At 49.4% G+C, this 27,852-nt stretch overlaps 3 protein-coding genes across 7 annotated transcripts in view; 2 read left to right on the forward strand and 1 right to left on the reverse strand.

Moving 5' to 3' along the window:
• Positions 1-1,627: 1,627 nt before the first annotated feature.
• On the forward strand, positions 1,628-12,871 carry acsl5 (acyl-CoA synthetase long chain family member 5). The gene is made up of 21 exons (XM_048987536.1): positions 1,628-1,709; positions 3,780-3,950; positions 4,237-4,345; positions 4,619-4,683; positions 5,258-5,359; positions 5,626-5,725; positions 6,065-6,243; positions 6,607-6,639; positions 6,739-6,790; positions 7,097-7,170; positions 7,354-7,431; positions 8,255-8,389; positions 8,920-9,054; positions 9,143-9,238; positions 9,689-9,761; positions 9,981-10,069; positions 10,170-10,286; positions 11,641-11,784; positions 11,886-11,987; positions 12,074-12,145; positions 12,699-12,871. The coding sequence occupies exons 2-21, from the start codon at positions 3,795-3,797 to the stop codon at positions 12,834-12,836; spliced, it is 2,049 nt and encodes a 682-aa protein (XP_048843493.1). The 5' UTR covers positions 1,628-1,709; positions 3,780-3,794; the 3' UTR covers positions 12,837-12,871.
• A 1,058-nt stretch (positions 12,872-13,929) lies between these two features.
• Positions 13,930-21,119, reverse strand: zdhhc6 (zinc finger DHHC-type palmitoyltransferase 6). Of its 2 annotated transcripts, XM_048986973.1 has the most exons (12): positions 21,101-21,119; positions 20,857-20,909; positions 19,464-20,005; positions 18,807-18,898; positions 18,355-18,514; positions 18,086-18,247; positions 17,950-18,003; positions 17,469-17,636; positions 16,753-16,794; positions 15,203-15,348; positions 14,357-14,403; positions 13,930-14,220 (listed from the first exon to the last, which is right to left on the reverse strand). In XM_048986973.1, the coding sequence occupies exons 3-12, from the start codon at positions 19,728-19,730 to the stop codon at positions 14,102-14,104; spliced, it is 1,257 nt and encodes a 418-aa protein (XP_048842930.1). In that variant the 5' UTR covers positions 19,731-20,005; positions 20,857-20,909; positions 21,101-21,119; the 3' UTR covers positions 13,930-14,101. The 2 variants fall into 2 exon arrangements, with proteins under 2 accessions (XP_048842930.1, XP_048842931.1); XM_048986974.1 differs by lacking the exon at positions 20,857-20,909.
• Positions 21,120-21,184: 65 nt separating this feature from the next.
• vti1a (vesicle transport through interaction with t-SNAREs 1A) overlaps positions 21,185-27,852 on the forward strand; it is a 105,319-nt gene continuing 98,651 nt past the window's right edge. For 2 of the 4 annotated variants that reach the window (XM_048986977.1, XM_048986975.1), the window contains exons 1-2: positions 21,185-21,388; positions 27,240-27,298. In XM_048986977.1, coding sequence (XP_048842934.1) covers positions 21,295-21,388; positions 27,240-27,298 — 153 coding nt within the window. In that variant the 5' untranslated portion in view covers positions 21,185-21,294. The remainder of the gene's footprint in view (positions 21,389-27,239; positions 27,299-27,852) is intronic. The other 2 variants (XM_048986978.1, XM_048986976.1) reach the window with 2 other exon arrangements.

Genomic DNA, 27,852 nt, shown 5'->3' on the forward strand with positions numbered 1-27,852 from the left:
AACCCATCACAGCACAGGGAGTAACCCAGGACGGGGTGCCAACCCATCACAGCACAGGGAGTAACCCAGGACGGGGTGCCAACCCATCACAGCACAGGGAGTAACCCAGGACGGGGTGCCAACCCATCTCAGGGCATGGGATAACTAAGGGCAGGGTGCCAACCCATCTCAAGGCAGGGAATAACCCAGGAGGGGGTGCCATCCCATCTCAGGGCAGGGAATAACCCAGGTCCGGGTGCCAACCCATCACAGGGCAGGGAATAACCCAGGTCCGGGTGCCAACCCATCACAGGGCAGGGAATAATCCAGGAGGGGGCACCAACCCATCACAGGGCAGGGAATAACCCAGGAGGGGGCACCAACCCATCACAGGGCAGGGAATAATCCAGGAGGGGGCACCAACCCATCACAGGGCAGGGAATAACCCAGGTCCGGGTGCCAACCCATCACAGCACAGGGAGTAACCCAGGACGGGGTGCCAACCCATCACAGCACAGGGAGTAACCCAGGACGGGGTGCCAACCCATCACAGCACAGGGAGTAACCCAGGACGGGGTGCCAACCCATCTCAGAGCAGGGAATAACCCAGGACGGGGTGCCAACCCATCACAGCACAGGGAGTAACCCAGGACGGGGTGCCAACCCATCACAGCACAGGGAATAATCCAGGAGGGGGCACCAACCCATCACAGGGCAGGGAATAACCCAGGAGGGGGCACCAACCCATCACAGGGCAGGGAATAATCCAGGAGGGGGCACCAACCCATCACAGGGCAGGGAATAACCCAGGTCCGGGTGCCAACCCATCACAGCACAGGGAGTAACCCAGGACGGGGTGCCAACCCATCACAGCACAGGGAGTAACCCAGGACGGGGTGCCAACCCATCACAGCACAGGGAGTAACCCAGGACGGGGTGCCAACCCATCTCAGAGCAGGGAATAACCCAGGACGGGGTGCCAACCCATCACAGCACAGGGAGTAACCCAGGACGGGGTGCCAACCCATCACAGCACAGGGAATAATCCAGGAGGGGGCACCAACCCATCACAGGGCAGGGAATAACCCAGGAGGGGGCACCAACCCATCACAGGGCAGGGAATAATCCAGGAGGGGGCACCAACCCATCACAGGGCAGGGAATAACCCAGGTCCGGGTGCCAACCCATCACAGCACAGGGAGTAACCCAGGACGGGGTGCCAACCCATCTCAGAGCATGGAGACTTGGACCCAAAGGTGTGAGGCTAACCAGTTTTACCATGACACTCCACATTGTGTTGTACAATAACAGACTGAAATGTAATTCAAATACTGCATACTGTAAAACCTACAATAATTACATACATCCATCAATCTTATCCGGCACAGGTTCGTGGTGTTGATGTGGATCTATCTAATTTGTTCTGTTTTCAGCAAAACCCATTAGTTGTTCTTCTAAAGCTGTTTCCTCTAGAAAAATGAATTTGTAGTGATTTCATTGTTGGCTCACTGCCCCCTGCTCATGTCTGTACTTTTATTCAAGCCCTTTTATCTGTAAGAAGATTACTAAGGTCCAAAAGTCGTAGGTGTGTTATCCATCCCTTGAGTGATCTCAGCCGAGACGTGTCCTCTCCTGTCTTCGTGTGGCTTGGAGACTCTGTGAGAATCCGTGAGGACCTCAGAAACGACTCTGCTGAGCCCAGAGGCCATATCAAGATTTTTCTGACAGAGGTAAGAAGAGGCAGCACAGCCGAATCCTCTGCCGCGTCCTCATCAGTGGAGAAAGCTGTATGTAAACGGGATCCTAGTATTTTTATAGGAGTTGGAATATGAGGCAAAATTTAAGCTCAATATCAGTATAAGTCTAATTGTTTATTTTGAACAAAAAGAATATGTACAGCTTACTGAAATAAGTCTTTTTCTACTATTTACATTTACACAAGGTACATTACAGAGCCACCAACTAATCTGAGTGTGCTTTGCAAACAGCTTGATGTAACTGAAATACATATTGCATTTGACGCTTATAAAACAAACCACTTTTAAGGATGGGTGTGCTTAGTGCATTTTTTATAAATGAAACTTCAGTGAGATGCCTTCCTAGCAGTAAATAAGTCCTGATCTCTTTGTTTCCTTCCCATGTTTTCCATCCTTTCAGTGCTTCCTTCACGTTTCACTGCAGTTCACTTCTGTGCCATTTATTCTCTGTAGAGCCACTGGCTCACTCTGCTACTTTCTCCAGACACAGTCACTATCGAAAGGCCGGCACAACAAATCAATCACTGTGCCCCCCAGTGGCCAGACTGTGATACACCCACCATGTGAAATACACCTAAGCCTTTAGAGCAAGGGTGGCCAACCTTATCCACAAAGGGCCGGTGTGTATGTAGGTTTTTGCGATAACCTGTAGGTTAGCTGTTCAAACCCAGGTGTGAGGACTATTCAGCCAATCACTCCTCTAATTAGTAATCGAATTAGAACCTGCATACACAGCGGCCCTTTGCGGATAAGACTGGCCACCTCTGCCTTAGAGGATGATTTGGTATTCAGATTAGGAGGTCACAGGCATATGTCACCTTAACCTCAGAAATGTGAATGAGGTCACAGGCATATGTCACCTTAACCTCAGAAATGTGAATGAGGTCACAGGCATATGTCACCTTAACCTCAGAAATGTGAATGAGGTCACAGGCATATATCACCTTAACCTCAGAAATGTGAATGAGGTCACAGGAATATGTCACCTTAACATAAGAAATGTGAATGAGGTCACAGATCATTCCTTTACTGCTCATTTCTTTACTTGATACACAATTTAAAGGTTAAAAGTGAACATTTATTTGAAAAATTAGTCACTTAATTTAATCTTATTTATTTGCTACTTGTTACTATTTATTGTTATATATTGCAAGTATGTTGTTCATTCGTTCGATTGGCCAGTGTGTTTCTGCTTTACTGCAGCGAAGGATGCCCTTTGGAGTCTAGTTGATTGCTATTAACGCAAGTCTAGAAAACCATAATTGAAAATTTAAAAAAAACATTCATCTTGTACTAATGTCTGTCTGTATGCAGTGATGCATGCTGTCTGTGTCATCAGAGATAATCTCACAGACATGCACTGTCATACACTGGTAACTACCTTACACATAGGGTCTGCCAAACGTCTGAGTACAGCTGCCGCAAAGCATGTTTATCTGTGTTTTGAACTAGTTATGCTTCCTTATCCACAGGAGTGAATATATAGAACATGTGGCTGCAGCTGGCATGCTCGTGTGAGACAAGGAAGGCTGAGGATTTGAGGGCACTATATTGGGGGGGGGGCAGCTTTCCTGGTGACAGAGTTGGTGACTGGCCTGTGCTTTATTCAGCAAGATAATAAGCCAAAACACATCAAAGAAGAGTTATAGCAAAGGCATTTAGGGCATCAAGTATCAAACTTCTACTAAAAGAAGCAGCAGAGTCAGAGGTACTTCTTCCACTCATTTTTCCTGGCGTGAAAAACTGGTACCAGTGCAGAATGACATCATCGCCGCATGGCGGGGGGTTCTGTGCTGAATTCAGAAATTCCCATGGTATATAACAGGGTTGGGTGACGTGCAATATCAAGATCGACATCGTATGTTAGGCACATGCAATTCTCACATCGTTAGGACAGAAGCTGTTATGAGTGACTCCATATGTACATGCAGGGCTGATCCTGAACAGAGAATCATTAATGTCTAGCATGAAGTCGTTTGCCCTGCCCTTGGTCAGCATCCTTAATGAGCCCTTTCTGCTGCTGTCTGATGCCCATCTCCTCAGCCAGGAGACTGCAGCATGGAAGCCATCCTCCACTTTCTGGTCTCACCCCTCCCCACCCCAGTACTCCTGGCTGTGGTTAGCGTGGGTGCAGTGGCCCTGCTTTGGCTAAACACTCGGCCCGAGGCACTGCGAGCGCCTGTGGACCTGAACCAGCAGACCGTCGGAATCAGGGTGAGCTATCGCCATGATGAACTGGAGTTAGCATGTTTGCTTCTTACCACGTGAATCAGAAGAATTTTCAGTCAGTTGCATACAATATTTCATTTTAATATCTGAAACATTTATACATTAATACGATGAATAAGAATGACACTCTAACTATCATAAAGGGGGCAGACAGGTGCACATTTGCTGATGACCCCTGACCTCTGGCATAGCTCCCAGGGCTCATAGGGGATAATCTCAGGGCAGAGACAGCAGATCATATGCAGTAGGGAGCTGCTGTGTCCCTCTGCAGGATGGCGCCAGAAAAATCACTCTGCTGAAGGACGACAACCTGGTGTCCTGCTACTACGAAGATGCAAAGACGCTGTATGAGATCTTCCAGAGGGGACTGCATGCATCAGGTGACTCCAGCTACCTTTCCTTAACACCTCTAAGGTGAACAAGGTCTTCAGGAGACCCCAGCTTCCATAACACCTCTGAGGTGATTAAAGGTATTGACTCTGGAGGGAACTCGAAGGCTTGATTATATCTGTGAGTGTGAGGTGGTGATGGTTAGGACCTGGAAAGTCATGAGGGACACACAGAGGTGGCAGAGCAGGGTTCTCTCCTGGGTCAGGACAGCACTCTTCTTCTGCCAACTACCAGTTTTTTTGACAGCATTTTGTTTTCCGTAGGCAATGGACCGTGTCTGGGGTACCGGAAGTCAGGACAGCCATACCACTGGCTAAAATACAAGCAGGTAATATCCAGTCTGTACCCCCCCAATCTGTACCCCCCCTCCAGGGTATACCCTCCCTCAGTGTGTACTCCACCCACAGGGTGTACCCCGCAGCATATATCCCCCCACCAAGACGTACCCCCCCCAGCATGTACCCCCCCAACGTATACCCCCCCCCATTAGGATGTAAGGATGTACCCCCCCCACCAGGATGTAACCCTCCTCCTCAGGGTATACCCTCCCCTCTATGGTGTATCCCCAACCCCCTCCCGCCCTCCCCATAGTTTACCCTTGCCTTGTACTCTCTGCTGCCTCTTATAATGCATCATTTCGAGGAGCCACAGTCCTCTTGCCCAGCCTCCCTCTCTGGCCACTGCCCTCAACGTGTACCCCCCAGCGTGTACCCTCCCAGCGTGTACCCTCTAGCGTGTACCCCCCAGCATGTACCCTCCAGCGTGTACCCCCCAGCGTGTACCCCCCAGCGTGTACCCTCCAGCGTGTACTCCCCAGCGTGTACCCCCCAGCGTGTACCCCCCCAGCGTGTACCCCCCCAGCATGCCACTCATCGCAGCATTTGACCTTCGACATATTCCAGGTGCTGCGCCGTGCGGAGCAGCTGGGCTCAGGTCTGCTGTATCAGGGCCTGACTCCGTCCCAGGACCAGTTTGTCGGCATCTTCGCACAGAACCGCCCAGAGGTCCAGGCCGCATTTCTCACTATACTTGAGGGATCTTGTATCAGCTGTATCATGCTGTATCAGTTAGCAGCTTCTCCAAACAAGCATTTCAGAGCCGAGTACAACATAGCCTGTAATACACCATGAGTGTTAACATTTCCCACAAAGATTTTACCAACACGCAGTTAGCAGATGCACTGAAATATGTCCCTCACACATCACATGAACTTGAATAACCTCCTATCATTGCTGTGAGCTTCTGTGCCATGTGATGGACTCTCCTGCAGTGGATCATCGCAGAGCTGGCCTGCTATACCTACTCCATGGTGGTGGTTCCTTTGTATGACACCCTGGGACCCGAGGCTCTGGTTTTCATAATCAACAGAGGTAACTAATCGCAGCCACAAGTACAGGGGCAGACTTAGCAAAAGGCACAGTCAGGCAGCTGCCTGCGGGCCCGGAAACTGGGGCTGTTTTCCATGACAGCCTATGGCCCTCAAAGAAACCAGTCCACGCTGCACAAGAAGCAGTATTGAAATAACCAGTCTCAGACTTATTTATTCATGATTAAAATTCCACATTCTCAGCTTACATCATTTTATATTATCTTTAAAACAAATAATGATACCTGAGCTGCACTGGTTCTACCCCATGGTGTATGTATACATAAATAAAGGCAGGGCTGAGTGGCTGACTTAATCTGGTCCCTTTCCTTATGGCCATCAGCGGAGATCTCCACGGTGATCTGCGACAAGCCAGACAAAGCAGAGACGCTGCTGGCAAACTGTGAAAAAGGGCTCACGCCTGTCCTCAAAACCGTCGTCCTCATGGATGCCTTTGGGCCAGAGCTGACAGAGAGGGGCCACAAGTGTGGGGTCACGGTGCTGTCTCAGAAAGACCTGGAGGTAGGAGGGCTGGGGGGGGGTGGTGCTGCATTATGGGTAGGAGGGCCCCAGGGGTACTATGGGTAATAGGACCAGTGAAGGCTTACCTACCTATTGCATTAGAAGCAGTCTAAGGACATGGCAATGGACTGGAGGTATGAGGACAGCACTTCAGCCGTATACTTAAAAGTTTCTGTCAAGTGCAAGACTGGCCTCCCCAGCAGACAGATCAGGCCACCCTCCCTAATCATCACATTAATGAGATCCCTGTAGGGTTCGGATGGTGTGGCTAATCCCAGGAAGAGAGCTGCCTCTTCTCAACTGTGGAATGACCAGAGTGACAGGAAAAACAATAAGATAACAGCGGTACTCTGTGTCTTTTAGGACCTTGGAAGAGACCACCTACAAAAGCCAGCAGTGAGTTACAGTACTGTACAGTACATTTTCTGAATACAACCAGCTCTGGCGTTTACTGTCCTTTGCTGAAGTCATGGTTCATGGCGATCTCCTTCATAGCCACCGGAGCCGCAGGACCTCAGCATCGTGTGCTTTACAAGTGGAACCACAGGTGCGGTCATGGTGCGGTCATGGTGCGGTCATGGTGCAGTGTGCGGCCAGCTAAGACCCCGAGGATTTACAGGCAGACACAGTGACCCAACTCTGTCTGGGTCCGTATAGATCACAGACATCTGCTTCCAGCCCACTACCTTTCTGCTGCGTTCATACACTGCATAAATGTGCGTGTGAGTCACTGCAGAGCTCAGCAGCCCTGTTAGGTTCAGATACACACTAGATGCTTTGGGGGTTTTCATGCTTTATAGCATGTCTGGGCTGCTCTTTTTTACATGCTCCACTGATGTTACTGCAATCGCAGGTGACCCCAAGGGGGCTATGCTCAGCCATGAGAACGTGGTGTCTGACGCAGCAGCCGTGCTTCGCAGCATTGAGGTCAGCTTCTTGGTTCCTTACTCACTTTGGCATCGATATCGCAGTGTGTGCCAGTAAGGCTTCCATGTGCTCTTAATGCTCCCTGTTTTCCTGTCTCTGGACGCAGGAAACAAAGCACAAAGCCAAACTGCAAGGGCCCCATGTTCTGCTGCTTTGGTTTGAGGATGTGTTTCCTAATTTCAGGGGGCCTTTGTCCCGGTTCCCCAGGACGTCTCCATCTCCTTCCTTCCCTTGGCTCACATGTTTGAAAGGGTTGTTCAGGTATGACATGCTTAGTCTGTGTAGGAACCCTGAGTCATCCCCTCCCTACAGCTCACACCCGGAGGATCAGTGTGATAACGTTAGTACTCTAATAGTGCTTTTCCACTGCCACCGAGAACCGAGCTGAACCCAAGCCATACTGCAGCCATACTGGTGCTGTACCACAAACTGGCGTTTTCCATTATAAAGTATGAGAGTCATACCCAAGCAATCAAATACATGGAGACACATGGATTATCTGAAAGAAAATATTCTATATATTATATATATTCTACATATTCTATATATTATTCATTATTAGTAGTATCACACATTGCGATGTATTGATGGATTCCCAGTAACTTGGAACTTGAAAATTTCAACCTCCTAATTAAAAAAGTTCTATAGAGCAGCTGAATAGAATGGATTCATAATGCAAATTTATGCAAGCAAATACTAATTCCACTAGTGTTTGATGCTAAAATAAGACAGAACTTCTCGTAGGTGTGAATTTAACACATCATGATTTATACCATGAGAGTAAATAAGTCTCCTGGGTTTTTTGTCGCTGTCACTCTCCAATCCTGCGCCTTCTCAAGTGGAAAACCACAGCGAGCTGAACCTCTGCTGTAACTGGTCTCTCTTGGCAGTACAGGTCAAGTATGGCTGAGTTCTTATATGCTAGCGGAAAAGCACCATAAAGCCGCCTCCAAAATGTTATGTTGCCTGCGGCGGGTCTAGCGGGGCTTGGGGGGGCTCCTCTGTCAGTTGCATGGCTTAGTTAATTGATGCAATAAAGTCATATAAGTGGGATGGACAGTGATGGTCATCTTCTGCTTTGCAGACAGCGATATATGGTGCCGGAGGCAGGGTGGGCTTTTTCCAGGGAGACATCAGGCTGCTTCCCGATGACATGAAGACGCTGCAGCCCACTGTCTTCCCTGTGGTTCCCCGTTTGCTCAACCGCATCTATGACAAGGTGAGCCGTGGTCACGGTCAGGGGAGGGCCGGCGTGCTCCCATGCTATGGCGCCGCCTCGGTCACGGTCAGGGGAGGACCGGCGTGCTCCCACGCTATGGCGCCGCCTCGGTCACGGTCACGGGAGGGCCGGCGTGCTCCCACGCTATGGCGCCGCCTCGGTCACGGTCAGGGGAGGACCGGCGCGCTCCCACGCTATGGCGCCGCCTCGGTCACGGTCAGGGGAGGGCCGGCGTGCTCCCACGCTATGGCGCCGCCTCGGTCACGGTCAGGGGAGGACCGGCGTGCTCCCACGCTATGGCGCCGCCTCGGTCACGGTCAGGGGAGGGCCGGCGTGCTCCCACGCTATGGCGCCGCCTCGGTCACGGTCAGGGGAGGGCCGGCGTGCTCCCACGCTATGGCGCCGCCTCGGTCACGGTCAGGGGAGGACCGGCGTGCTCCCACGCTATGGCGCCTTCGGTCACAAACTGGTACTGGCTGACATGCTCCCATGCTATGGCACAGCCTTGGTCATGGTTTGCCACCTTTCAGGTCCAGAGCGGCGCTCAGACTCCACTTAAAAAATGGCTCCTGAATCTGGCCGTGAAGCAGAAACTGAATGAGGTCCGGCAGGGAGTCATCAGGAACAACAGTCTTTGGGACAAGCTCATCTTCTCCAAAGTGCAGGTGCGGCCAACGGTCACATGATGCTACAGTCACATGAAATGCACGTGGCAGGTAAACTAAAAAGGTATAACTTCCCTTTTATTTTTAGGCCTCACTGGGTGGGCGTGTCCGCGTGATTGTCACGGGGGCTGCCCCCATCTCCCCCACTGTCCTCGACTTCCTCCGGGCCAGCCTGGGCTGTCAGGTGACCTGTTCTCTTGATTACTCTTCAAATTTAGGGCTACATGCTCTGCAAGTGCCTAAACATGAAAAGACAGGAATGGGAGAGATGAAGCCTGTGTCATGCTGGGGTGCTTGCAGCTCGATTATTGTGGTCTGGTCTATGCTAACCTGGCCTGTGCCAATCTGCCCTTTGCCAAACTGGCCTTTGTCAATCTGGGCTGTGCTAACCTGGCCTGTGCCAGTCTGCCCTATGCCAAACTGGCCTTTGTCAATCTGGGCTGTGCTAACCTGGCCTGTGCCAGTCTGCCCTTTGCCAAACTGGCCTTTGTCAATCTGGGCTGTGCTAACCTGGTCTGTGCCAGTCTGGCCCATGCAAACCTATATTGTGTCAATCTGGCCTGTGCTAATCTGGCCTATGATAACCGCTATGGGAGCAGCAATACTAACCAATTGCAGCTCTCCGCTTCTGCAGATCTTCGAGGGTTATGGTCAGACTGAGTGCACTGCCTGCTGTACATTTACACTGCCAGGTGACTGGACAGCAGGTAAATGACCTGTAGGTAATGTTTTCAGTAAGTGTATTGTCAGCTTTCAGGCATCAGACTAGCTACATCCTGCCGCTGACTTCCTGCCTTTTGCCTGAGGTCAGAATGATTTGATTTTTCCACATATAGATAATAATCATCTTCCCATAATACATCAACCACATTTGCACAAGTTAGTGACGCATTAAATAGCTGTTTTACACACGTCTTTGCACTTAGGACATGTGGGACCCCCAATAACCTGCAATGTGGTGAAGCTAGTGGATGTTGAAGAAATGAACTACTTTGCCTCAAACAGGGAGGGAGAGGTAACCCTTTGCTTGCTTATCCACGTGTGACAGTGGGTGTCTGTAGAGGGGCCTTTGTAATCAACAGTTATGTGAACAATATGCCACTGTCCTCTACTAGGTCTGCTTAAAAGGTAAAAACGTCTTCAAGGGCTACCTGAAAGACCCGGAGCGGACAGCCGAGGCCCTGGACCAGGATGGGTGGCTGCACACGGGCGACATTGGCAAATGGATGCCAGTATGCCATGAAAAACCCCACCGACACATTGTCCACATAAAAACACCTATGACAGCCACTCAGAATCCATTTCTTATGAAGCTGCCAACCACTCTAGGTTTCATTTTGTCAAATCGCTGTAGGTTTCCTCACACTGCTGTCCAATTGCCCCAGGTTCCACTGGGTCCTTAACACCCCAACCCAGGGGTGCTGCATGCTGCTTCACCCTGTAGTGTGACCCCCCCCCCCAAGCTTGCTCTCACCTGTGTATGGGTCTGTGCATCGCATGCAGAGCAAGATGGGGTAGATGAAAAGAGAATTTCTCCACAGAGATTAATAACATATCACTATTCTAATACCTTAAAATATTATACACATACACACACAAATATACAGTTCAATTTATTTTTATACAGCACCTTTCACGAGAGAGTCGCCCCAAGGTGCTTTACATGGGTATCTTGTGATACATCATTAACAGAGAACAATAAAACAGAGGGAAGAGGGAAGGCAAAGAAACAAAGGAGAGAAACCAAAAACTCCCAAGTAGGGAGAAGAAAAATCTCTGGGGATTTAAGGTCAGCTGGCTGCCTAACAACCCCCCCCCTCCCCAACATGAGTGGGCTTGCTTTCTAAAAGGTGTAAAATGTTATCAAAGTCGAAGCCAAAGTCCATCAATGAGTCAGTTCTCCATGCTGGCCTGTTCTGCCCTCCGTGGGACAGAAACAGGACTCCAGCTCAGATGGTGACCCATCCCCGGACACCAACCAGACATGTGGGAAGAGAGCATGGATGGTCAAAACATGTAGTGATGCATTAATGGACAAGCATGGTAGATAGAAATGGCATGTACAACAGCACCGGCAGCCATAGTTACAGCACGTTACATGGGGAAGCTAAACTGATGTAATAGGTCTTCAGTTGAGATGTAAAGACAGAATGATTTGATTGCTTTGACATGCTGGCAAACCATTCCACCTAGAGAAAACTCAAGCTGCTGCATTTTGAATATGTTGCAAGTTTTAATGTGTAGTATATGCTCCCAGATAACAGAGCATTACAGTCTAACCTACTGTACACAAAGGCATGTATTACATTCTCAATCTTCAATCTTGAATAGTAAGGAACCTACATAGTTTGCACACTTTGTATAACTTCTGCTGGTCTTAGTCAGCAGTGAAGGAGTAGAGCAGTTAGCATGTTGATTAATTTCTCCAAGGGACATTGGGGGCCTGCTTCAGCTTGCCCTGATGTTCCAGAGCTTTCTGTCATTAGGTTATGGGCAACAGCCTCTTAGGGTGAGATGAAGCAGCATTCTGCTCGTTTTCTGCTGGCTTCAGTCTGCTCTCTGTCTCTGACCTTCTGTCTTTTTCAGAGTGGTGTGCTGAAGATCATCGACCGGAAGAAGAACATCTTCAAACTAGCCCAGGGCGAGTATATTGCCCCTGAGCGGATAGAGAATGTGTATGTGCGGAGTGGCCCCGTCGCCCAGGTCTTTGTGCACGGAGACAGCCTGCAGGTGCTGCCACCTCACCAATGTTCTTATGAAGCACATTTTACATGTTGGGTCAGAGGGTGGCTCTCTGGATGACCTCACATGCCCCTCCCACTTGCCCTCAGTCGAGTCTCGTTGGTATCGTGGTGCCTGACCCAGAAGTCCTGCCAGACTTTGCTGCAAAGCTAGGTGTGAAAGGTTCTCTGGAGGAGCTGTGCCAGAAGCAGGTATGAGACCCAGCACTCACAGGCATACTGCCCCACATCTGCTTGGGGGGGGGTCACTCACCTGCCATTATCCTGTTCCAACACAGAAGCTAAAGAAAGCCATCCTCTCAGACCTGGTGAAGCTGGGCAAGGAGGCGGGACTGAAATCCTTCGAGCAGGTGAGTAACCAATCAGTGCACAACTTCCTGTATGAATGAAACATCCGTCCATTTTCCAAATCGCTTATTCTACTGGGTCTTGGGGGGGTCTGGAGCCTATCCCGGAAGCAATGGGCACGAGGCAGGGAACAACCCAGGATGGGGGGCCAGCCCATCACAGGGCACACTCACACACCAGTCACTCACACATGCACACCTACAGGCAATTTAGCAACTCCAATTAGCCTCAGCATGTTTTTGGACTGTGGGGGGAAACCGGAGTACCCGGAGGAAACCCCACGACGACATGGGGAGAACATGCAAACTCCACACACATGTGACCCAGGCGGTGAATGAAACATGAACACGGCTAATATATACACCCCTATCACATGTCAAGGCTAATATGTACCCCGATCACATGTCAAGGCTAATATATACCCCTATCACATGTCAAGGCTAATATGTACCCCGATCACATGTCAAGGCTAATATATACCCCTATCACATGTCAAGGCTAATATGTACCCCTATCACATGTCAAGGCTAATATGTACCCCAATCACATGTCAAGGTGAAGGAGCTGCACCTGCATCCAGAGCCTTTCAGCATCCAGAATGGCCTGCTGACACCCACGCTCAAAGCCAAGCGGGCCGAACTGACCAAGTTCTTCAAGAGCCAGATTGACAGCCTGTACGCTAACATCCAGTGAGGCAAGATGAGGCCAGGGCCACACAGGTGGGCGCAGCCCGTACTCTGACATCCGGGGAGGCGGGATGAGGCCAGGGCCACGCAGGTGGGGGCGGCCCGTACTCTGACATCCGGGGAGGCGGGATGAGGCCAGGGCCACGCAGGTGGGGGCGGCCCGTACTCTGACATCCGGGGAGGCGGGATGAGGCCAGGGCCACGCAGGTGGGGGCGGCCCGTACTCTGACATCCGGGGAGGCGGGATGAGGCCAGGGCCACGCAGGTGGGGGCGGCCCGTACTCTGACATCCGGGGAGGCGGGATGAGGCCAGGGCCACGCAGGTGGGGGCGGCCCGTACTCTGACATCCGGGGAGGCGGGATGAGGCCAGGGCCACGCAGGTGGGGGCGGCCCGTACTCTGACATCCGGGGAGGCGGGATGAGGCCAGGGCCACGCAGGTGGGGGCGGCCCGTACTCTGACATCCGGGGAGGCGGGATGAGGCCAGGGCCACGCAGGTGGGGGCGGCCCGTACTCTGACATCCGGGGAGGCGGGATGAGGCCAGGGCCACGCAGGTGGGGGCGGCCCGTACTCTGACATCCGGGGAGGCGGGATGAGGCCAGGGCCACGCAGGTGGGGGCGGCCCGTACTCTGACATCCGGGGAGGCGGGATGAGGCCAGGGCCACGCAGGTGGGGGCGGCCCGTACTCTGACATCCGGGGAGGCCGGATGAGGCCAGGGCCTCGCAGGTGGGGGCGGTTAGGGTTAGAGTACGCTACGGTACGGCCCGTATGCTAACATCCGGGGAGGCCGGATGAGGCCAGGGCCACGCAGGTGGGGGCAGCCCTTACGCTAACATCCGGGGAGGCGGGATGAGGCCAGGGCCACGCAGGTGGGGGCGGCCCTTACGCTAACATCCGGGGAGGTGGGATGAGGCCAGGGCCTCGCAGGTGGGGGCGGTTAGGGTTAGGGTACGCTACGGTACGGCCTGTACGCTAATATCCGGTATCAGATTCACCAGCACTGCATCCCGGAGGGTAACTGCCTCCCTGTGTAGCAGCAAGACACTTGAATGCAATAAATGAAAATTGAAAATTAGGAAGGTGCCAGACACAACCTGTTAATCTGGGTCATTTATTTCCTGTAATCAACAGTGCAGGTGACAGTTTTAGAAAATATAATAAAATAAAATGAGTTATTTTTCCCTGTACAAAAAAACAGCAAGAAGACCATAACTAAACCGTCGGAGCAAGAGGTGCAGGCCCCCCCCCGGGGCGGCCCCAGGTGGAGCGTCAGTCATCCTTCTTGCTGCTGCTGGTCGCCGAGCTGCCGGTCGCCGAGCCGCTGGCCGCGTCATATAAGCACTTCTCCACACAGCGGCGAGGGAACCACCCCCGCATGCGCAGGCCGGCTGGAAAAGCACCAGGCAAGCATCAGGGCCTCATTCACGCTGAACAGGAAACACTAACCGTCTGACGCAGATTGTCAAATAAAGCAGTACAACAATAAGAACTGGTGGTGACTGTATCTGCCTCTGGCTCCCCTACCTTTGGCCTGATCTTCATCCAGAACCTTGTCTCCATACATCCACCACCTGCAGCAGCAAAGGAGGGGAGGGAAGCCTCAGCTGAGCCGCCCGATCTGACTGCCCTTGGCAGCTTTACGGCCCGTGACCATGGGCGTGTCAATGCAGCACAGCCAGCAGCCGCACTGCGCTGATACTCTACTGTACAGTCAGTCTGAATAAAGTGGACTGTGCTGATACTCCGCTGTACAGTCAGTCTGAATAAAGTGGACTGCGCTGATACTCCGCTGTACAGTCAGTCTGAATAAAGTGGACTGCGCTGATACTCCACTGTACAGTCAGTCTGAATAAAGTGGACTGCGCTGATACTCCGCTGTACAGTCAGTCTGAATAAAGTGGACTGCGCTGATACTCCACTGTACAGTCAGTCTGAATAAAGTGGACTGCGCTGATACTCCGCTGTACAGTCAGTCTGAATAAAGTGGACTGCGCTGATACTCCGCTGTACAGTCAGTCTGAATAAAGTGGACTGCGCTGATACTCCACTGTACAGTCAGTCTGAATAAAGTGGACTGCGCTGATGTGCATTTAAATAACTGGAATAATATGTGCAGGCAGCTGTGTGGATCTCAAATAAGGTAGCTGAACTTCTCTGCTTTCTGAACTTCTCAAGCAGAACATCCAGCACTGAAGTACTTTGCATTTGATGCAAGACTAGGCCCTGGACTGACCAGGACGAGTTTAAGGGCTAGAAATGGTGCGCAGATAAGAGGAAGGCTAGTTTACTGACAGAGTGCTTGCTGCGCATTTACATAATTGAGGTAGCATGTACAAGCAGCTGTGATCTGCTGGATCTGCCCAAACTCACTTGGTCCCCCTGGTGGCGAACACTGTCTCCCCACGGCTGAGCGGAATCCGGGGCTCCTCAGTGCATGGTGTCCTAATCAGTGTCTGCACACCCTTCCCCAGTGGGCAGCAGGCACCACTGTAGTCCTCGATCACCCGATACTGGACCTGAAGAATCAGCAGGTAACACAAAGAGACTGAACTGGCCGAAAGAACAGGGAGGTTCTTCCAGTGAGCAGAACCAGTGCACGGGTCATGTGCCAAATGGCTCTGGAACAAGGCATGTGACATTCGGGTACAGGCTGCAGAGAGCGCAAACAATTCCGGGAGGCACAGGCCATGGTGAATCACTATGGCGCAGGCAGGCACAGGGGCACAGTGAATCACTACGGCACGTGCAGGTATAGGTTATGGTGAATCATTATGGTACAGGCAAGCAGAGGACGCAGTGAATCAGTACGTAACTGGCAGGCACAGGGTGCAAAGAAGCCAGAAGCCATGGTGAATCACTATGGCGCAGGCAGGCACAGGGGCACAGTGAATCACTACGGCACGTGCAGGTATAGGTTATGGTGAGTCACTATGGCACAGCTAGGCAGAGTGAATCGCTACAGCACAAACAGGTATGAGGCGCACATGCGACCAAAAATCTGTCCAGTCTGACAAAATGTTTTCCTTGGTTGCACTGGTGTACCTAAAATTTTACGGGTTTATCTGTTTTTTTTCAGCGTTAGAGCAGAGAAGGGGTGGGTCTAAGGAAACACATTGTTAACATTTTTCAGCTAAATGTAAACAAATAAATAAAGCACACAAACATTCGTTGATATAGGCCCATTTTATTAAAGCTTACTGCCACTGTTGATCTAATTATACATTAATAATCTTATAAAACACGTCAGTTATACTCTCAAGCTAAATGTGATTTCTTAACAATAAAAATACCTTTAAAACATTTGTAAATGTACAGTTTCAGAAACACTGGCCTGAGAGACACATCCATATCTAGGGGTAGCTCACACCTTAGAGTCATTTGAATTTTTCAGTTCATCAAACACTTTAAACATCGGCACTTTAGGTTTTCGTAATTTTTTGTTTGTGCTGTGATTCAAATAAAGACAAATATTTACCTGCAGCTTTATTCCTGTTTACAATCTTTTACATATCCATCGATGTTATTGGGGGATGACTAAGTGGTAACCCTTAAAATGTATTATCGCGGTGCTAAAGGCCACAATTTCGATGCGCCTAAATTTTGTGGCGGTGCACCTAAAAAAATTATTACATGCACCAGTACAACCAATGCAAAAAGTCAGGCACAGGCCACAGTGAAACGCCATGGCATGGGCAGGCACAGGCCACAGTGAAACGCCATGGCATGGGCAGGCACAGGCCACAGTGAATCGCCATGGCATAGGCAGGCACAGGCCACAGTGAATCGCCATGGCATAGGCAGGCACAGGCCACAGTGAATCGCCATGGCATAGGCAGGCACAGGCCACAGTGAATCGCCATGGCATAGGCAGGCACAGGCCACAGTAAACCACGGCAAACATATGAAACGCGGCTACTTACACTCCGCACCCGCTTGTCAGCTTTCTGTTTTAGCTGTTCGATCTAGAAGAAGAAAAAAGACAACACAGGAAGTTAGGGCTGCTGCCAGGATCTCGCTCTGCAGAAGCGTAAGAAGTTTCAGTCCTTATACAGTATAATGCAGACAGTCTGCAGGCAGCCACTGTGCAGAGACTCCTACTAAGATGGACTCAGCCACAGGCTCAGGCACAGGGCTACGTTCTGTCAGGGTGTGTGGTCAGTCAGTCAGTCAGAGAGAGGCACGCAGCCACTGTGCAAGACTCCTACTAAGATGGACTCAGCCACAGGCTCAGGCACAGGCCTACGTGCTGTCAGGGTGTGTGGTCAGTCAGTCAATCAGAGAGAGGTACGCAGCCACTGTGCAGAGACTCCTACTAAGATGGACTCAGCCACAGGCTCAGGCACAGGCTATGACACAGGCCATGACACAGGCCTAATACTGTCAGGGTGTGTGGTCAGTCAGGCAATCAGAGAGACGCACGCAGCCACTGTGCAGAGACTCCTACTAAGATGGACTCAGCCATAGGTTAAGGCACAAACTAAGGCACAGGCTAAGGGACAGGCCTACGTGCCGTCAGGGTGTGTGGTCAGTCAGTCAATGAGAGAGAGGCACAGAGCCACTGTGCACAGGCTCCTATTGAGATGGACTCAAGCACAGGCTAAGGCACAGGCTAAGGCACACACTCAGACCTACGTACCGTCAGGGTATGCTGATGGCACCTCTCATGCACTGGCCACTCGATTCCATCTCCCTCAGGGGTTCCGGACCACGTGAACACCTGCCTGAAGTTCTCCCACCTGCTACCTAGGTCATATGGGAAGATGAACTCTTCCCCGGTCTGGTAGTACTGGATTCGATCTTTGGCCTGTGAAACAAACGTTTTCCAAGTGAATTATGTAGTGCCGGAATTGTTTACTTGGCTTCAAAGTAACTCAGGCCACTTTGGTTGAATGACTGGTGTGATGTGTGATTGTGTTTCTGTAGGCTTCTTTGCTCATAAAGCACAATGCCACCTAGTGGCTCCGATATGTTTTGCCAAGCGCTTTGAAGCTATGTTCGTTAGAAATGGAAGGAAATTTCATTGTACTGCATCAACATGGCATGTGGCACAAACTGTGAGAGCGACGGAGTGAGAGAGCTAGGGTTGGCACTGTCCAACGAGGTCTGAGGACGCTCACCTTTTCCTCAATCCAGGATTCAATCGAAGTTTTATTCCTGAAAATCACTTTCATCTGAAAGAAAAGTGAAAAGCGATGAAACCGATTACAAGAAAAAGAGTATGCGAGTGTTAGCTGCAGCTGGAGCACAGTGTACCTGTATGACGAAGAGCATGCCTACAGCGATGGTGGTGCCCAAGGCCAGACCCAGACCGAAGAGCGTGGCAGCGAAGGCAGGCACGCTGAACGGGATGATGGACTGGGGACTCCACTTTACGGCACTCATGTCGATTTTCACCGAGCTCCAGCCGAACGAGATCTGTGGGTTAGGGTCAGAACCATTCACCTCAGAGGACAAGAAAGACGAGGGACTGAGAGGGGGCCTGAGACCGAGGGATGACATAGGGGCGTGACCCCCGCACTCACCCTATCAGACAGCTGGGTATACATGGTCATGATAAAAATGAAGGCTGCATGGATGCATCCGAGCGGAGCCAGAAGCAGGAAGCTGGTGAAATAGGCGTGGTTCAGGTGGCCACAGCAGTTATTGATCCAAGGACAGTGGTGGTCCATCTTCATAACGCACCTGGGAGACGAAACAAGCCAGGCACCATCTTAGCTGCCATGTACAAGCTACAGCGACAGGATGCTGGAACCAGCACAGCATGACAGTATGATTCACTATTATGTTAGGTAGCTGCAAAATTCCCCACTGCTTTTACTGGCCTTGCAGTCTTAGTGATCACACTACATAAGACTTGAATGAACATAAGAATGAACATAAGAAAGAAAGGTGCCTGATTTGATGCTGCTGCTGAATGCACTGCTGTTCAGGATAACGAGTTTGACAATGTGTTGCACAAACACCCGTGGCTCACCTGTTACACTTGCGGCAGTGGTGGGACCGTGGCGCCTTGAATCCCTGACACACACGGCAGAACTGCAGGTACGAACAATCCTGAACATTCTCCTGTCGGGAGGAAACCAAATCCATCACAGATGTCACACTGCATGTCATCTCTGCCCGTCACACTGCACGCGGGCAGACGGTGCAGCGCGTCACACTGCACGCGCGCTGCACCATCTGCCCTTCACACTGCACGCGCGCTGCACCGTCTGCCCTTCACACTGCACGCGCGCTGCACCGTCTGCCCGTCACACTGCACGCGCGCTGCACCGTCTGCCCGTCACACTGCACCGTCTGCCCGTCACACTGCACGCGCGCTGCACCGTCTGCCCGTCACACTGCACGCGCGCTGAACCGTCTGCCCGTCACACTGCACGCGTGCTACACAGTCTGCCCGTCACACTGCACGCGTGCTACACAGTCTGCCCATCACACTGCACGCGTGCTACACAGTCTGCCCGTCACACTGCACGCGTGCTACACAGTCTGCCCGTCACACTGCACGCGTGCTACACAGTCTTCCTGTCGCACTGACACATTCATAGTCAGTACCCACTATCCCTCTGACCACCGTGGTGGCTGCCTCTACTCTGCGAGCAGCTTGAAGCCAAGTAAGGCAAGCACATACCGGCTTCCAGCCAAGCGGGATGTAGCCAGGACCCACAAACATGGCATTGAAGTAGTTGTAGAGGATAAGCACAGTCCAGTTGATCAGCATGATGAAATTGATACTCCCCCCTGTGGTATCAAGGGGCCAGAACCAGATAACAGAGTCCAGGATGGCCACAGAGGAGCACACCCCGATGACAGACAGCGCAATCACTGGGCCCCAGTGGCACAACCTACGGAGCTCCTGAAGGTTTTCCAGCTTGGCGACGTAGGACAGGATACTCATTTGTGTGCAGGACGCTGATGGCAGTATCAAGACGGCGGGGTGAAGGGGCGTGCGTGTGTGTCTCACCTCCCTCCCCGCAAAATCAAAATGGAAGAAGAAAATTGCAAAGATGATGATGAAAGATTGAGTCTTATCATCAATAGTTCCCACAGAGACGCTTCGTCACAGATCATCTGAGCCGTCTGTGTCCGAGAGTCCTCTGCTCCAATGCTCCGCGTCATCCTCCTTCAATATTATTGGAAACATCCTGTTCACATGAGAGGTCTTCCTTCCAGCTGCAGGAAACAACCAATGCCTTATTTACAGTGTTATGATCAGAGTTACAACTGTGTTATCTAGTACAGCAAGTGTGAGCCCATCAAAGCATAAATACAAAGAAATGGGAACCCTCTAAAACAGACTAATTCCCAATTCAAAAACGTCATGACACACTAATGCATAAACACGTTGTTTTTCTGCCCAGGAACGTAGTCACTGAACAAGAAGGCTAGTCCATAAATTTCTAAATTAACAGACTATCAAAAGTTCTAGTTAATTCGCTAAATTCTGAAACATTACGTAAATAAAATATATTCGAGGTAGATACCGATGCAAGTATACCACATGCTTATTACAGGTCAAATCTCATCATCTGCAGCAACAAAGCAATAAAGGGTTGTATGATAATCATTGCAAACGATTACATTTTGTAATTAGTTGGCCATGTTTCCTGTGTGAAGTGGGGAGCTATATGTTTAGCTAATTTAACATCCTGCTGAATAAAAACAGAACTGATTTTTACGCGGAAAACCGAACCAACGACCAAGTAACACAAATTTATAAAGATGAAATCGAAATGACATATGTTTTTTAAACCTAAAATAAGTGAGCATATTTCTTTTCTCTTTCGGCGTTCTCTTTCAAGTCATTTTTACCGCCTGTCTCATGTTTTTCCATGTCATCTTACACCTCATGTGATCACCATGAAGCCGCATACTCTCTACAGCTTACGTAAGATTAATGACAGGACAATACACGATGTTTTTCATATTTAGTAAAGAATAATTTAAACATGCACGACAAGGTATTTTATATTGCAGAAAAGGCATTTTTTCACTTGTTAACTGTTCCTTTAAAGGAAACCAACCTCCCCCTGTTACTTCCTGGTTTGTTCTTCTCGGCTGCTTCTCCAGATACTTCCTGAAAGTGTTACACGGTTATCCGTCCGACCACTTTAGTGACCAAAGGCTGAGCCGAGTCAGTGCTAATTAATCGTAAGACAATTTTCACACAAGCCTGCGCGTATGTTGAAGATCACCTACAAAACACAACTGTAGTATTAATGTATTAGGTAAGGACAGAAGGAAAACGTGGAATAATATTATACTTACAGAAATGTATTTTATATATATAAAAAAACACTTAGAAGAGTTTTTGAACAACAGCCGTCACTTACAACTCAGTTTACGACCAGACATATTTGTTTGTAACTCCGGAAATGACGCATATCTGACGATTAGCGGATTATTGATTTCGTATTGTTAGTCTCGAACTGTCGAATTACTTCTAAACTGTAAAGGCCGTCATGTCGTCGGATTTTGAAACATACGAGCAGGACTTTGCGACTCTGACGGCAGAAATAACCAACAAAATAGGGAGAGTTCCCAAGCTCGCTGGAGGTAGGTTAACTACGCTCGACGGCTGGTTAGCCGGTTGCCTTCAGCTAGTGCTTGTCAACAGTTCGCCCGTAGCTAATATTACTTGAAATGTTTTACACCGAGCTTTCACAACGGTAAAAATTCCGACTGCCTCAAATGAATGTCGTGTTCTAGAAGATTTTATCAAGACGTGTAGCTTTAAATGTAACGATATTTATTAGGTTTAATTAGGCAGGTGTACCGGCCTCTCGATTTAAATGGTAACTTAATGTTGTCCCTAACCGGTTGTAGTGTGTCAGCAGTCATATAGTTCCAGTTCATTGAAATACACCCCGCTTTGGTTAGTCCCTGTGTGACTGTCGGGCCCTCTGGCCGCTTTGGTTAGTCCCTGTGTGACTGTCGGGCCCTCTGCCCGCTTTGGTTAGTTCATGTGTGATTGTCGGGCCCTCTGCCGGCTTTGGTTAGTCCCTGTGTGACTGTCGGGCCCTCTGCCCGCTTTGGTTAGTCCCTGTGTGACTGTCGGGCCCTCTGCCCGCTTTGGTTAGTCCCTGTGTGACTGTCGGGCCCTCTGCCCGCTTTGGTTAGTCCCTGTGTGACTGTCGGGCCCTCTGCCCGCTTTGGTTAGTTCATGTGTGACTGTCGGGCCCTCTGCCCGCTTTGGTTAGTTCATGTGTGACTGTCGGGCCCTCTGCCCGCTTTGGTTAGTTCATGTGTGACTGTCGGGCCCTCTGCCGGCTTTGGTTAGTTCATGTGTGACTGTCGGGCCCTCTGCCCGCTTTGGTTAGTCCCTGTGTGACTGTCGGGCGCTCTGCCCGCTTTGGTTAGTCCCTGTGTGACTGTCGGTCCCTCTGCCCTCTTTGGTTAGTCCCTGTGTGAGTGTCGGTCCCTCTGCCCGCTTTGGTTAGTCCCTGTGTGACTGTCGGGCCCTCTGCCCGCTTTGGTTAGTCCCTGTGTGACTGTCGGGCCCTCTGCCCGCTTTGGTTAGTCCATGTGTGACTGTCGGGCCCTCTGCTCGCTTTGGTTAGTTCATGTGTGACTGTCGGGCTCTCTGCCCGCTTTGGTGAATCCCTGTGTGACTGTCGGTCCCTCTGCCCGCTTTAGTTAGTCCATGTGTGACTGTCGGGCCCTCTGCCCGCTTTGGTTAATCCATGTGTGACTATCGGGCCCTCTGCCCGCTTTGGTTAGTCCCTGTGTGACTGTCGGGCCCTCTGCCCGCTTTGGTGAATCCCTGTGTGATTGTCGGGCCCTCTGCCCGCTTTGCTTAATCCCTGTGTGAGTGTCGGGCCCTCTGCCCGCTTTGGTTAGTCCATGTGTGACTGTCGGGCCCTCTGCCCGCTTTGGTGAATCCCTGTGTGATTGTCGGGCCCTCTGCCCGCTTTGGTTAATCCCTGTGTGAGTGTCGGGCCCTCTGCCCGCTTTGGTTAGTTCATGTGTGACTGTCGGGCCCTCTGCCCGCTTTGGTTAGTCCCTGTGTGACTGTCGGGCCCTCTGCCCGCTTTGGTTAGTCCCTGTGTGACTGTCGGGCCCTCTGCCCGCTTTGGTTAGTCCCTGTGTGACTGTCGGGCCCTCTGCCCGCTTTGGTTAGTTCATGTGTGACTGTCGGGCCCTCTGCCCGCTTTGGTGAATCCCTGTGTGACTGTCGGGCCCTCTGCCCGCTTTGGTTAATCCATGTGTGACTGTCGGGCCCTCTGCCCGCTTTGGTTAGTCCCTGTTTGACTGTCGGGCCCTCTGCCCGCTTTGGTTAGTCCCTGTGTGACTGTCGGGCCCTCTGCCCGCTTTGGTGAATCCCTGTGTGATTGTCGGGCCCTCTGCCCGCTTTGGTTAATCCCTGTGTGACTGTCGGGCCCTCTGCCCGCTTTGGTTAATCCATGTGTGACTATCGGGCCCTCTGCCCGCTTTGGTTAGTCCCTGTGTGACTGTCGGGCCCTCTGCCCGCTTTGGTGAATCCCTGTGTGATTGTCGGGCCCTCTGCCCGCTTTGCTTAATCCCTGTGTGAGTGTCGGGCCCTCTGCCCGCTTTGGTTAGTCCATGTGTGACTGTCGGGCCCTCTGCCCGCTTTGGTGAATCCCTGTGTGATTGTCGGGCCCTCTGCCCGCTTTGGTTAATCCCTGTGTGAGTGTCGGGCCCTCTGCCCGCTTTGGTTAGTTCATGTGTGACTGTCGGGCCCTCTGCCCGCTTTGGTTAGTCCCTGTGTGACTGTCGGGCCCTCTGCCCGCTTTGGTTAGTCCCTGTGTGACTGTCGGGCCCTCTGCCCGCTTTGGTTAGTCCCTGTGTGACTGTCGGGCCCTCTGCCCGCTTTGGTTAGTTCATGTGTGACTGTCGGGCCCTCTGCCCGCTTTGGTGAATCCCTGTGTGACTGTCGGGCCCTCTGCCCGCTTTGGTTAATCCATGTGTGACTGTCGGGCCCTCTGCCCGCTTTGGTTAGTCCCTGTTTGACTGTCGGGCCCTCTGCCCGCTTTGGTTAGTCCCTGTGTGACTGTCGGGCCCTCTGCCCGCTTTGGTGAATCCCTGTGTGATTGTCGGGCCCTCTGCCCGCTTTGCTTAATCCCTGTGTGAGTGTCGGGCCCTCTGCCCGCTTTGGTTAGTCCATGTGTGACTGTCGGGCCCTCTGCCCGCTTTGGTGAATCCCTGTGTGATTGTCGGGCCCTCTGCCCGCTTTGGTTAATCCCTGTGTGAGTGTCGGGCCCTCTGCCCGCTTTGGTTAGTCCATGTGTGACTGTCGGGCCCTCTGCCCGATTTGGTCAGTCCATGTGTGACTGTCGGGCCCTCTGTCACTTTTGGTTAGTCCCTGTGTGAGTGTTGGGTCCTCTGCCCGCTTTGGTTAATCCATGTGTGACTGTCGGGCCCTCTGCCCGCTTTGGTTAATCCCTGTGTGACTGTCGGGCCCTCTGCCCGCTTTGGTTAGTCCCTGTGTGAGTGTTGGGCCCTCTGCCCGCTTTGATTAATCCCTATGTGACTGTCTGCCCGCTTTTTTAAGCTTTGTCTGACTTATATTTAGCGATGCATCAGTGCAGATCCAGATTTGTTTGACAGATCAGGTATCTAAAAAACGTCTCTAAATAGATAGCTCATATTTTGTGATACTTTTTTTTCTACAGTCAATTACATGACAGCTCTTTCACATTTTAGATGTTTTTTTTGCAGCATTCAAGCCGATCATTAAGTCTGCCACTCAGTTTTTCTGACACACATTGGGTGTGAGCACAGTGACTTCCTCCTGCTGTGATGTCACCCGCATTGATAACACAAGCGGATGATGGTCTGGAAGTATTTTTCACTTTTAACAACAACTAGTAGCACTGTGATTTGCAATTTTTGTAAAAACGTTTTGAGAGGTGGGAGTAGCATGCAATGGAACATCCTACTAAATAAAGTGCTTGCAATTGTGCAGGACAATGCCAGTAGTATGAGAAAAGCAGTGGATATTTTGGGACTTGCGAGCTTGGGCTGTTTTATGCACTCGCTACAGCTTGTGATACACAAAGAGCTGCTATTGCAATGAAATGACACTGTTGTTGTGGGAGAAAAATTGTGGGGCATTTTAAGCATTCGGCACTCGCGTATCCTCGCTTGGAAGATATTCAAACTGAACTGCAAAATGCCTCAAAAACGTGTAAAACAAGATATACAAATGAGGTGGAACAGTGCGTTATGCATGTCACCAGTAGCCTGATTAAACATTTTTTGGTATGCATATTTCATCTGTATTTGGTAGTATAAAAATATTCATAATATATAAAGTGTGTGTGTGTGTGTGTGTGTGTGTGTGTGTGTGTGTGTGTGTGTGTGTGTGTATATATATATATATATATATATATATATATATATATATGTATATGTATATATATATATATATATATATATATATATATATATATATATATATGTATATATATATATATATATATGTATATGTATATATATATATATATATATATATATATATATATATATATATATATATATATATATATATATATATATATATATATATATAATATGTTATATTCAAATATTAAAGTAAAAAGAGCTCTTTTATCAGAAGCTGTATCGGAAATTGTATATCGGAATCGGATCACAACTGAAAAAATGTGGATCGTCCCATCCCTACTTATTTTGCCTTAGGCCCCTAACCCATTGTTCCCATTGTGTGGATTGCTGTGTCTTCAGTGGTGTTTGAATTCATATTGTGCTCCTTAGAAATGTTGTCTGATATGAGCCTATTTTATTTCTTCTCACAGTAATAGTGGTAACAAAGCTGCCTGCTTCTCTAGTCCCTGTTGCACTTATTGTTAGTATTGCTCATGACAAAGAATATAGTATAAGAAGTGAAGCAGCCATGCTCGTTTCTCATTGGTGACTCAAACTGCCCTCCTTCTTAAAAATGTTGGCATAGGATGGAGAGGGGCAACAAGGTCTTTGTCTGTTCTACATGAATGGTGCTTTTTGAAACTGGACGGTTGTCAATCACAGGTTATTAATAATTGAACAAAATATATAAGTTATATTCTGACTGGGTTTGCCCATTGCTGGCCTGGATGTTAACAGAGTCAGGGAGTTTTTGCTGCACCTTGCCGCTGGAATACTGACATGCTGCATTTGGGAGTCAAAGCATTGTTTCATTCCTTGGAAAATGCCCCTGGCTGTTTATTATGTGGCCTCTGCGGCTGTACACATGTTTTAAAAATGTATTTAATGAGCAGAGGAGTCAGTGCCCTCAAGGGTGATATGACTTTGAAATATGTGGGATATTCTGATGAAATGTGTAGTGCTGCCTCTGTTGATCAGCTCATGTATTCAGTATAAAGAGTAGTACTTGCTTTTAAATTATTGACCAGTTATAAAATTTCTGAATGTGAGCACTGCCTGCTTGCCCAGAAAGATTTATACTTTTTACTGGTCCTTCGTGTTTTAAGAAGGTCAGAAACCAGATATGTCTTTGTAGCATCAGTCATGAAAATGGCTGGTGACTTAAGGTGTAAAGTAGTTACCCACTGCAAATTTCTTAAATGAAAATTCTTATGTGTATGAAATAAAGTGATGAAATGAAGCTCTGCCAAAGCCTGTCGTAATGGAGCCTTTGGGGATAGAGTCCTCATTACTCTTGCTAGAACACTAACACAGCTTCTGCTCATTTTACTGCTCTGTTTTTAGGGGATTTGTGTATGTACTTTGTCCAGATGAGTGGTATCCATTGCCTTTAATTTTCTCATCTGGTTTTCAATTTTGTCAACAAATCTTACCAGGTTTGGTAATGGTAATTTTGATTTGCTTGCTTTTACTTTTCCTTTGGTTTGTTGACCTTATACTACACTGTTTGGCTTTCGTTAGCTGGTTAGCTGCACAGTGAAGCTAGCCATGGTGCTGAAACAGAAACCTGCCTAGATCACTTAGTTGTCTTTTCGACCTCCAGAGACCTCAAATTTCCGATGGTAAAATGTAATCTTAAACTCCAAAATTAGGCTAGATTATATGCAAAATATTTTATGGTGATAATTTTTTCTCAGTCACTTGGTGTTGATAATTATCATGATATGCTTCAAGGTATTACTGCTGTACCTCAAGGATCTATTTCTGCTTAAAATTCCCTTGGGATTCCAATTAAATGCCCAATATGAAAAAAAGATGTGCACAGAGTGTAGGGAGGGAGAGTGGAGGCCGTGTGCAGGGCAGAGGGACTGTAATCTGATGACTTTATGTTCTGCACAGTGTGAATTTCTGATGGCTTGCTCCTTGAGTCAGTGCAGAAAATGTCCTCTACCCACATCAGATGTGCATTTATATGCAAAGAGACAGTAAATGTAAATGGGGAATTGGCTTGAAAGAGTTTTGTACCTCAGCTGATTAATAGTCTTTGGTTTTTCCCTTGCAGAGGAGAAGACACAGCTGGTTTTAAATGTCGACAAAAAGCTTGAGGAAGTCCGGGAGCTGGTATGTCTTTCATCTCTCGTTTTGTTCACCTGTTTTTCTGAATAATGAATTTTGAAAGTTTCCCATATCAGCAACATTCATTATCAGTCACAGTTATATTGCTGTTGTAGCTCATCTGCCATTTTTATTCATTTGTAATTTGTTTTTGGGTCATTTCATTTTAAATCAATACCAAAAATAAATACAGAAGCTCCTCTACTTACGAACGAGATACATTCCGAACGGCCATTTGTAACTTGAAATGTTCATAAGTCGTTATTTGAAACATCATTTGAACTAGGATGCTGTGAGTACGCACGCTACGCTGCTGCACGGCAGGAGTAGCAGCCAAAAGTCGTACTAGGCAGAATTGGCGCTTAGAAAAAAAATTGATGTTGTGGACAGGAAACGGGAGCCCAATGAACACAATTTGGACATGCAGTCCTCTTCGTTCGTATGTCTGAAAGTTTGTAAGTTGAAAGTTAGTAAGTAGAGGAGCATCTAGTTTTTCCTTCACCATTTTTGGTTGATGAAATGTAGCATGTGAATTACAGAAACCTTTCAGAGCTCAAAAA

This window comes from Brienomyrus brachyistius, chromosome 20 (genome assembly GCF_023856365.1).
Source record: "Brienomyrus brachyistius isolate T26 chromosome 20, BBRACH_0.4, whole genome shotgun sequence".
In the NCBI taxonomy this organism is placed as follows: domain Eukaryota; kingdom Metazoa; phylum Chordata; class Actinopteri; order Osteoglossiformes; family Mormyridae; genus Brienomyrus; species Brienomyrus brachyistius.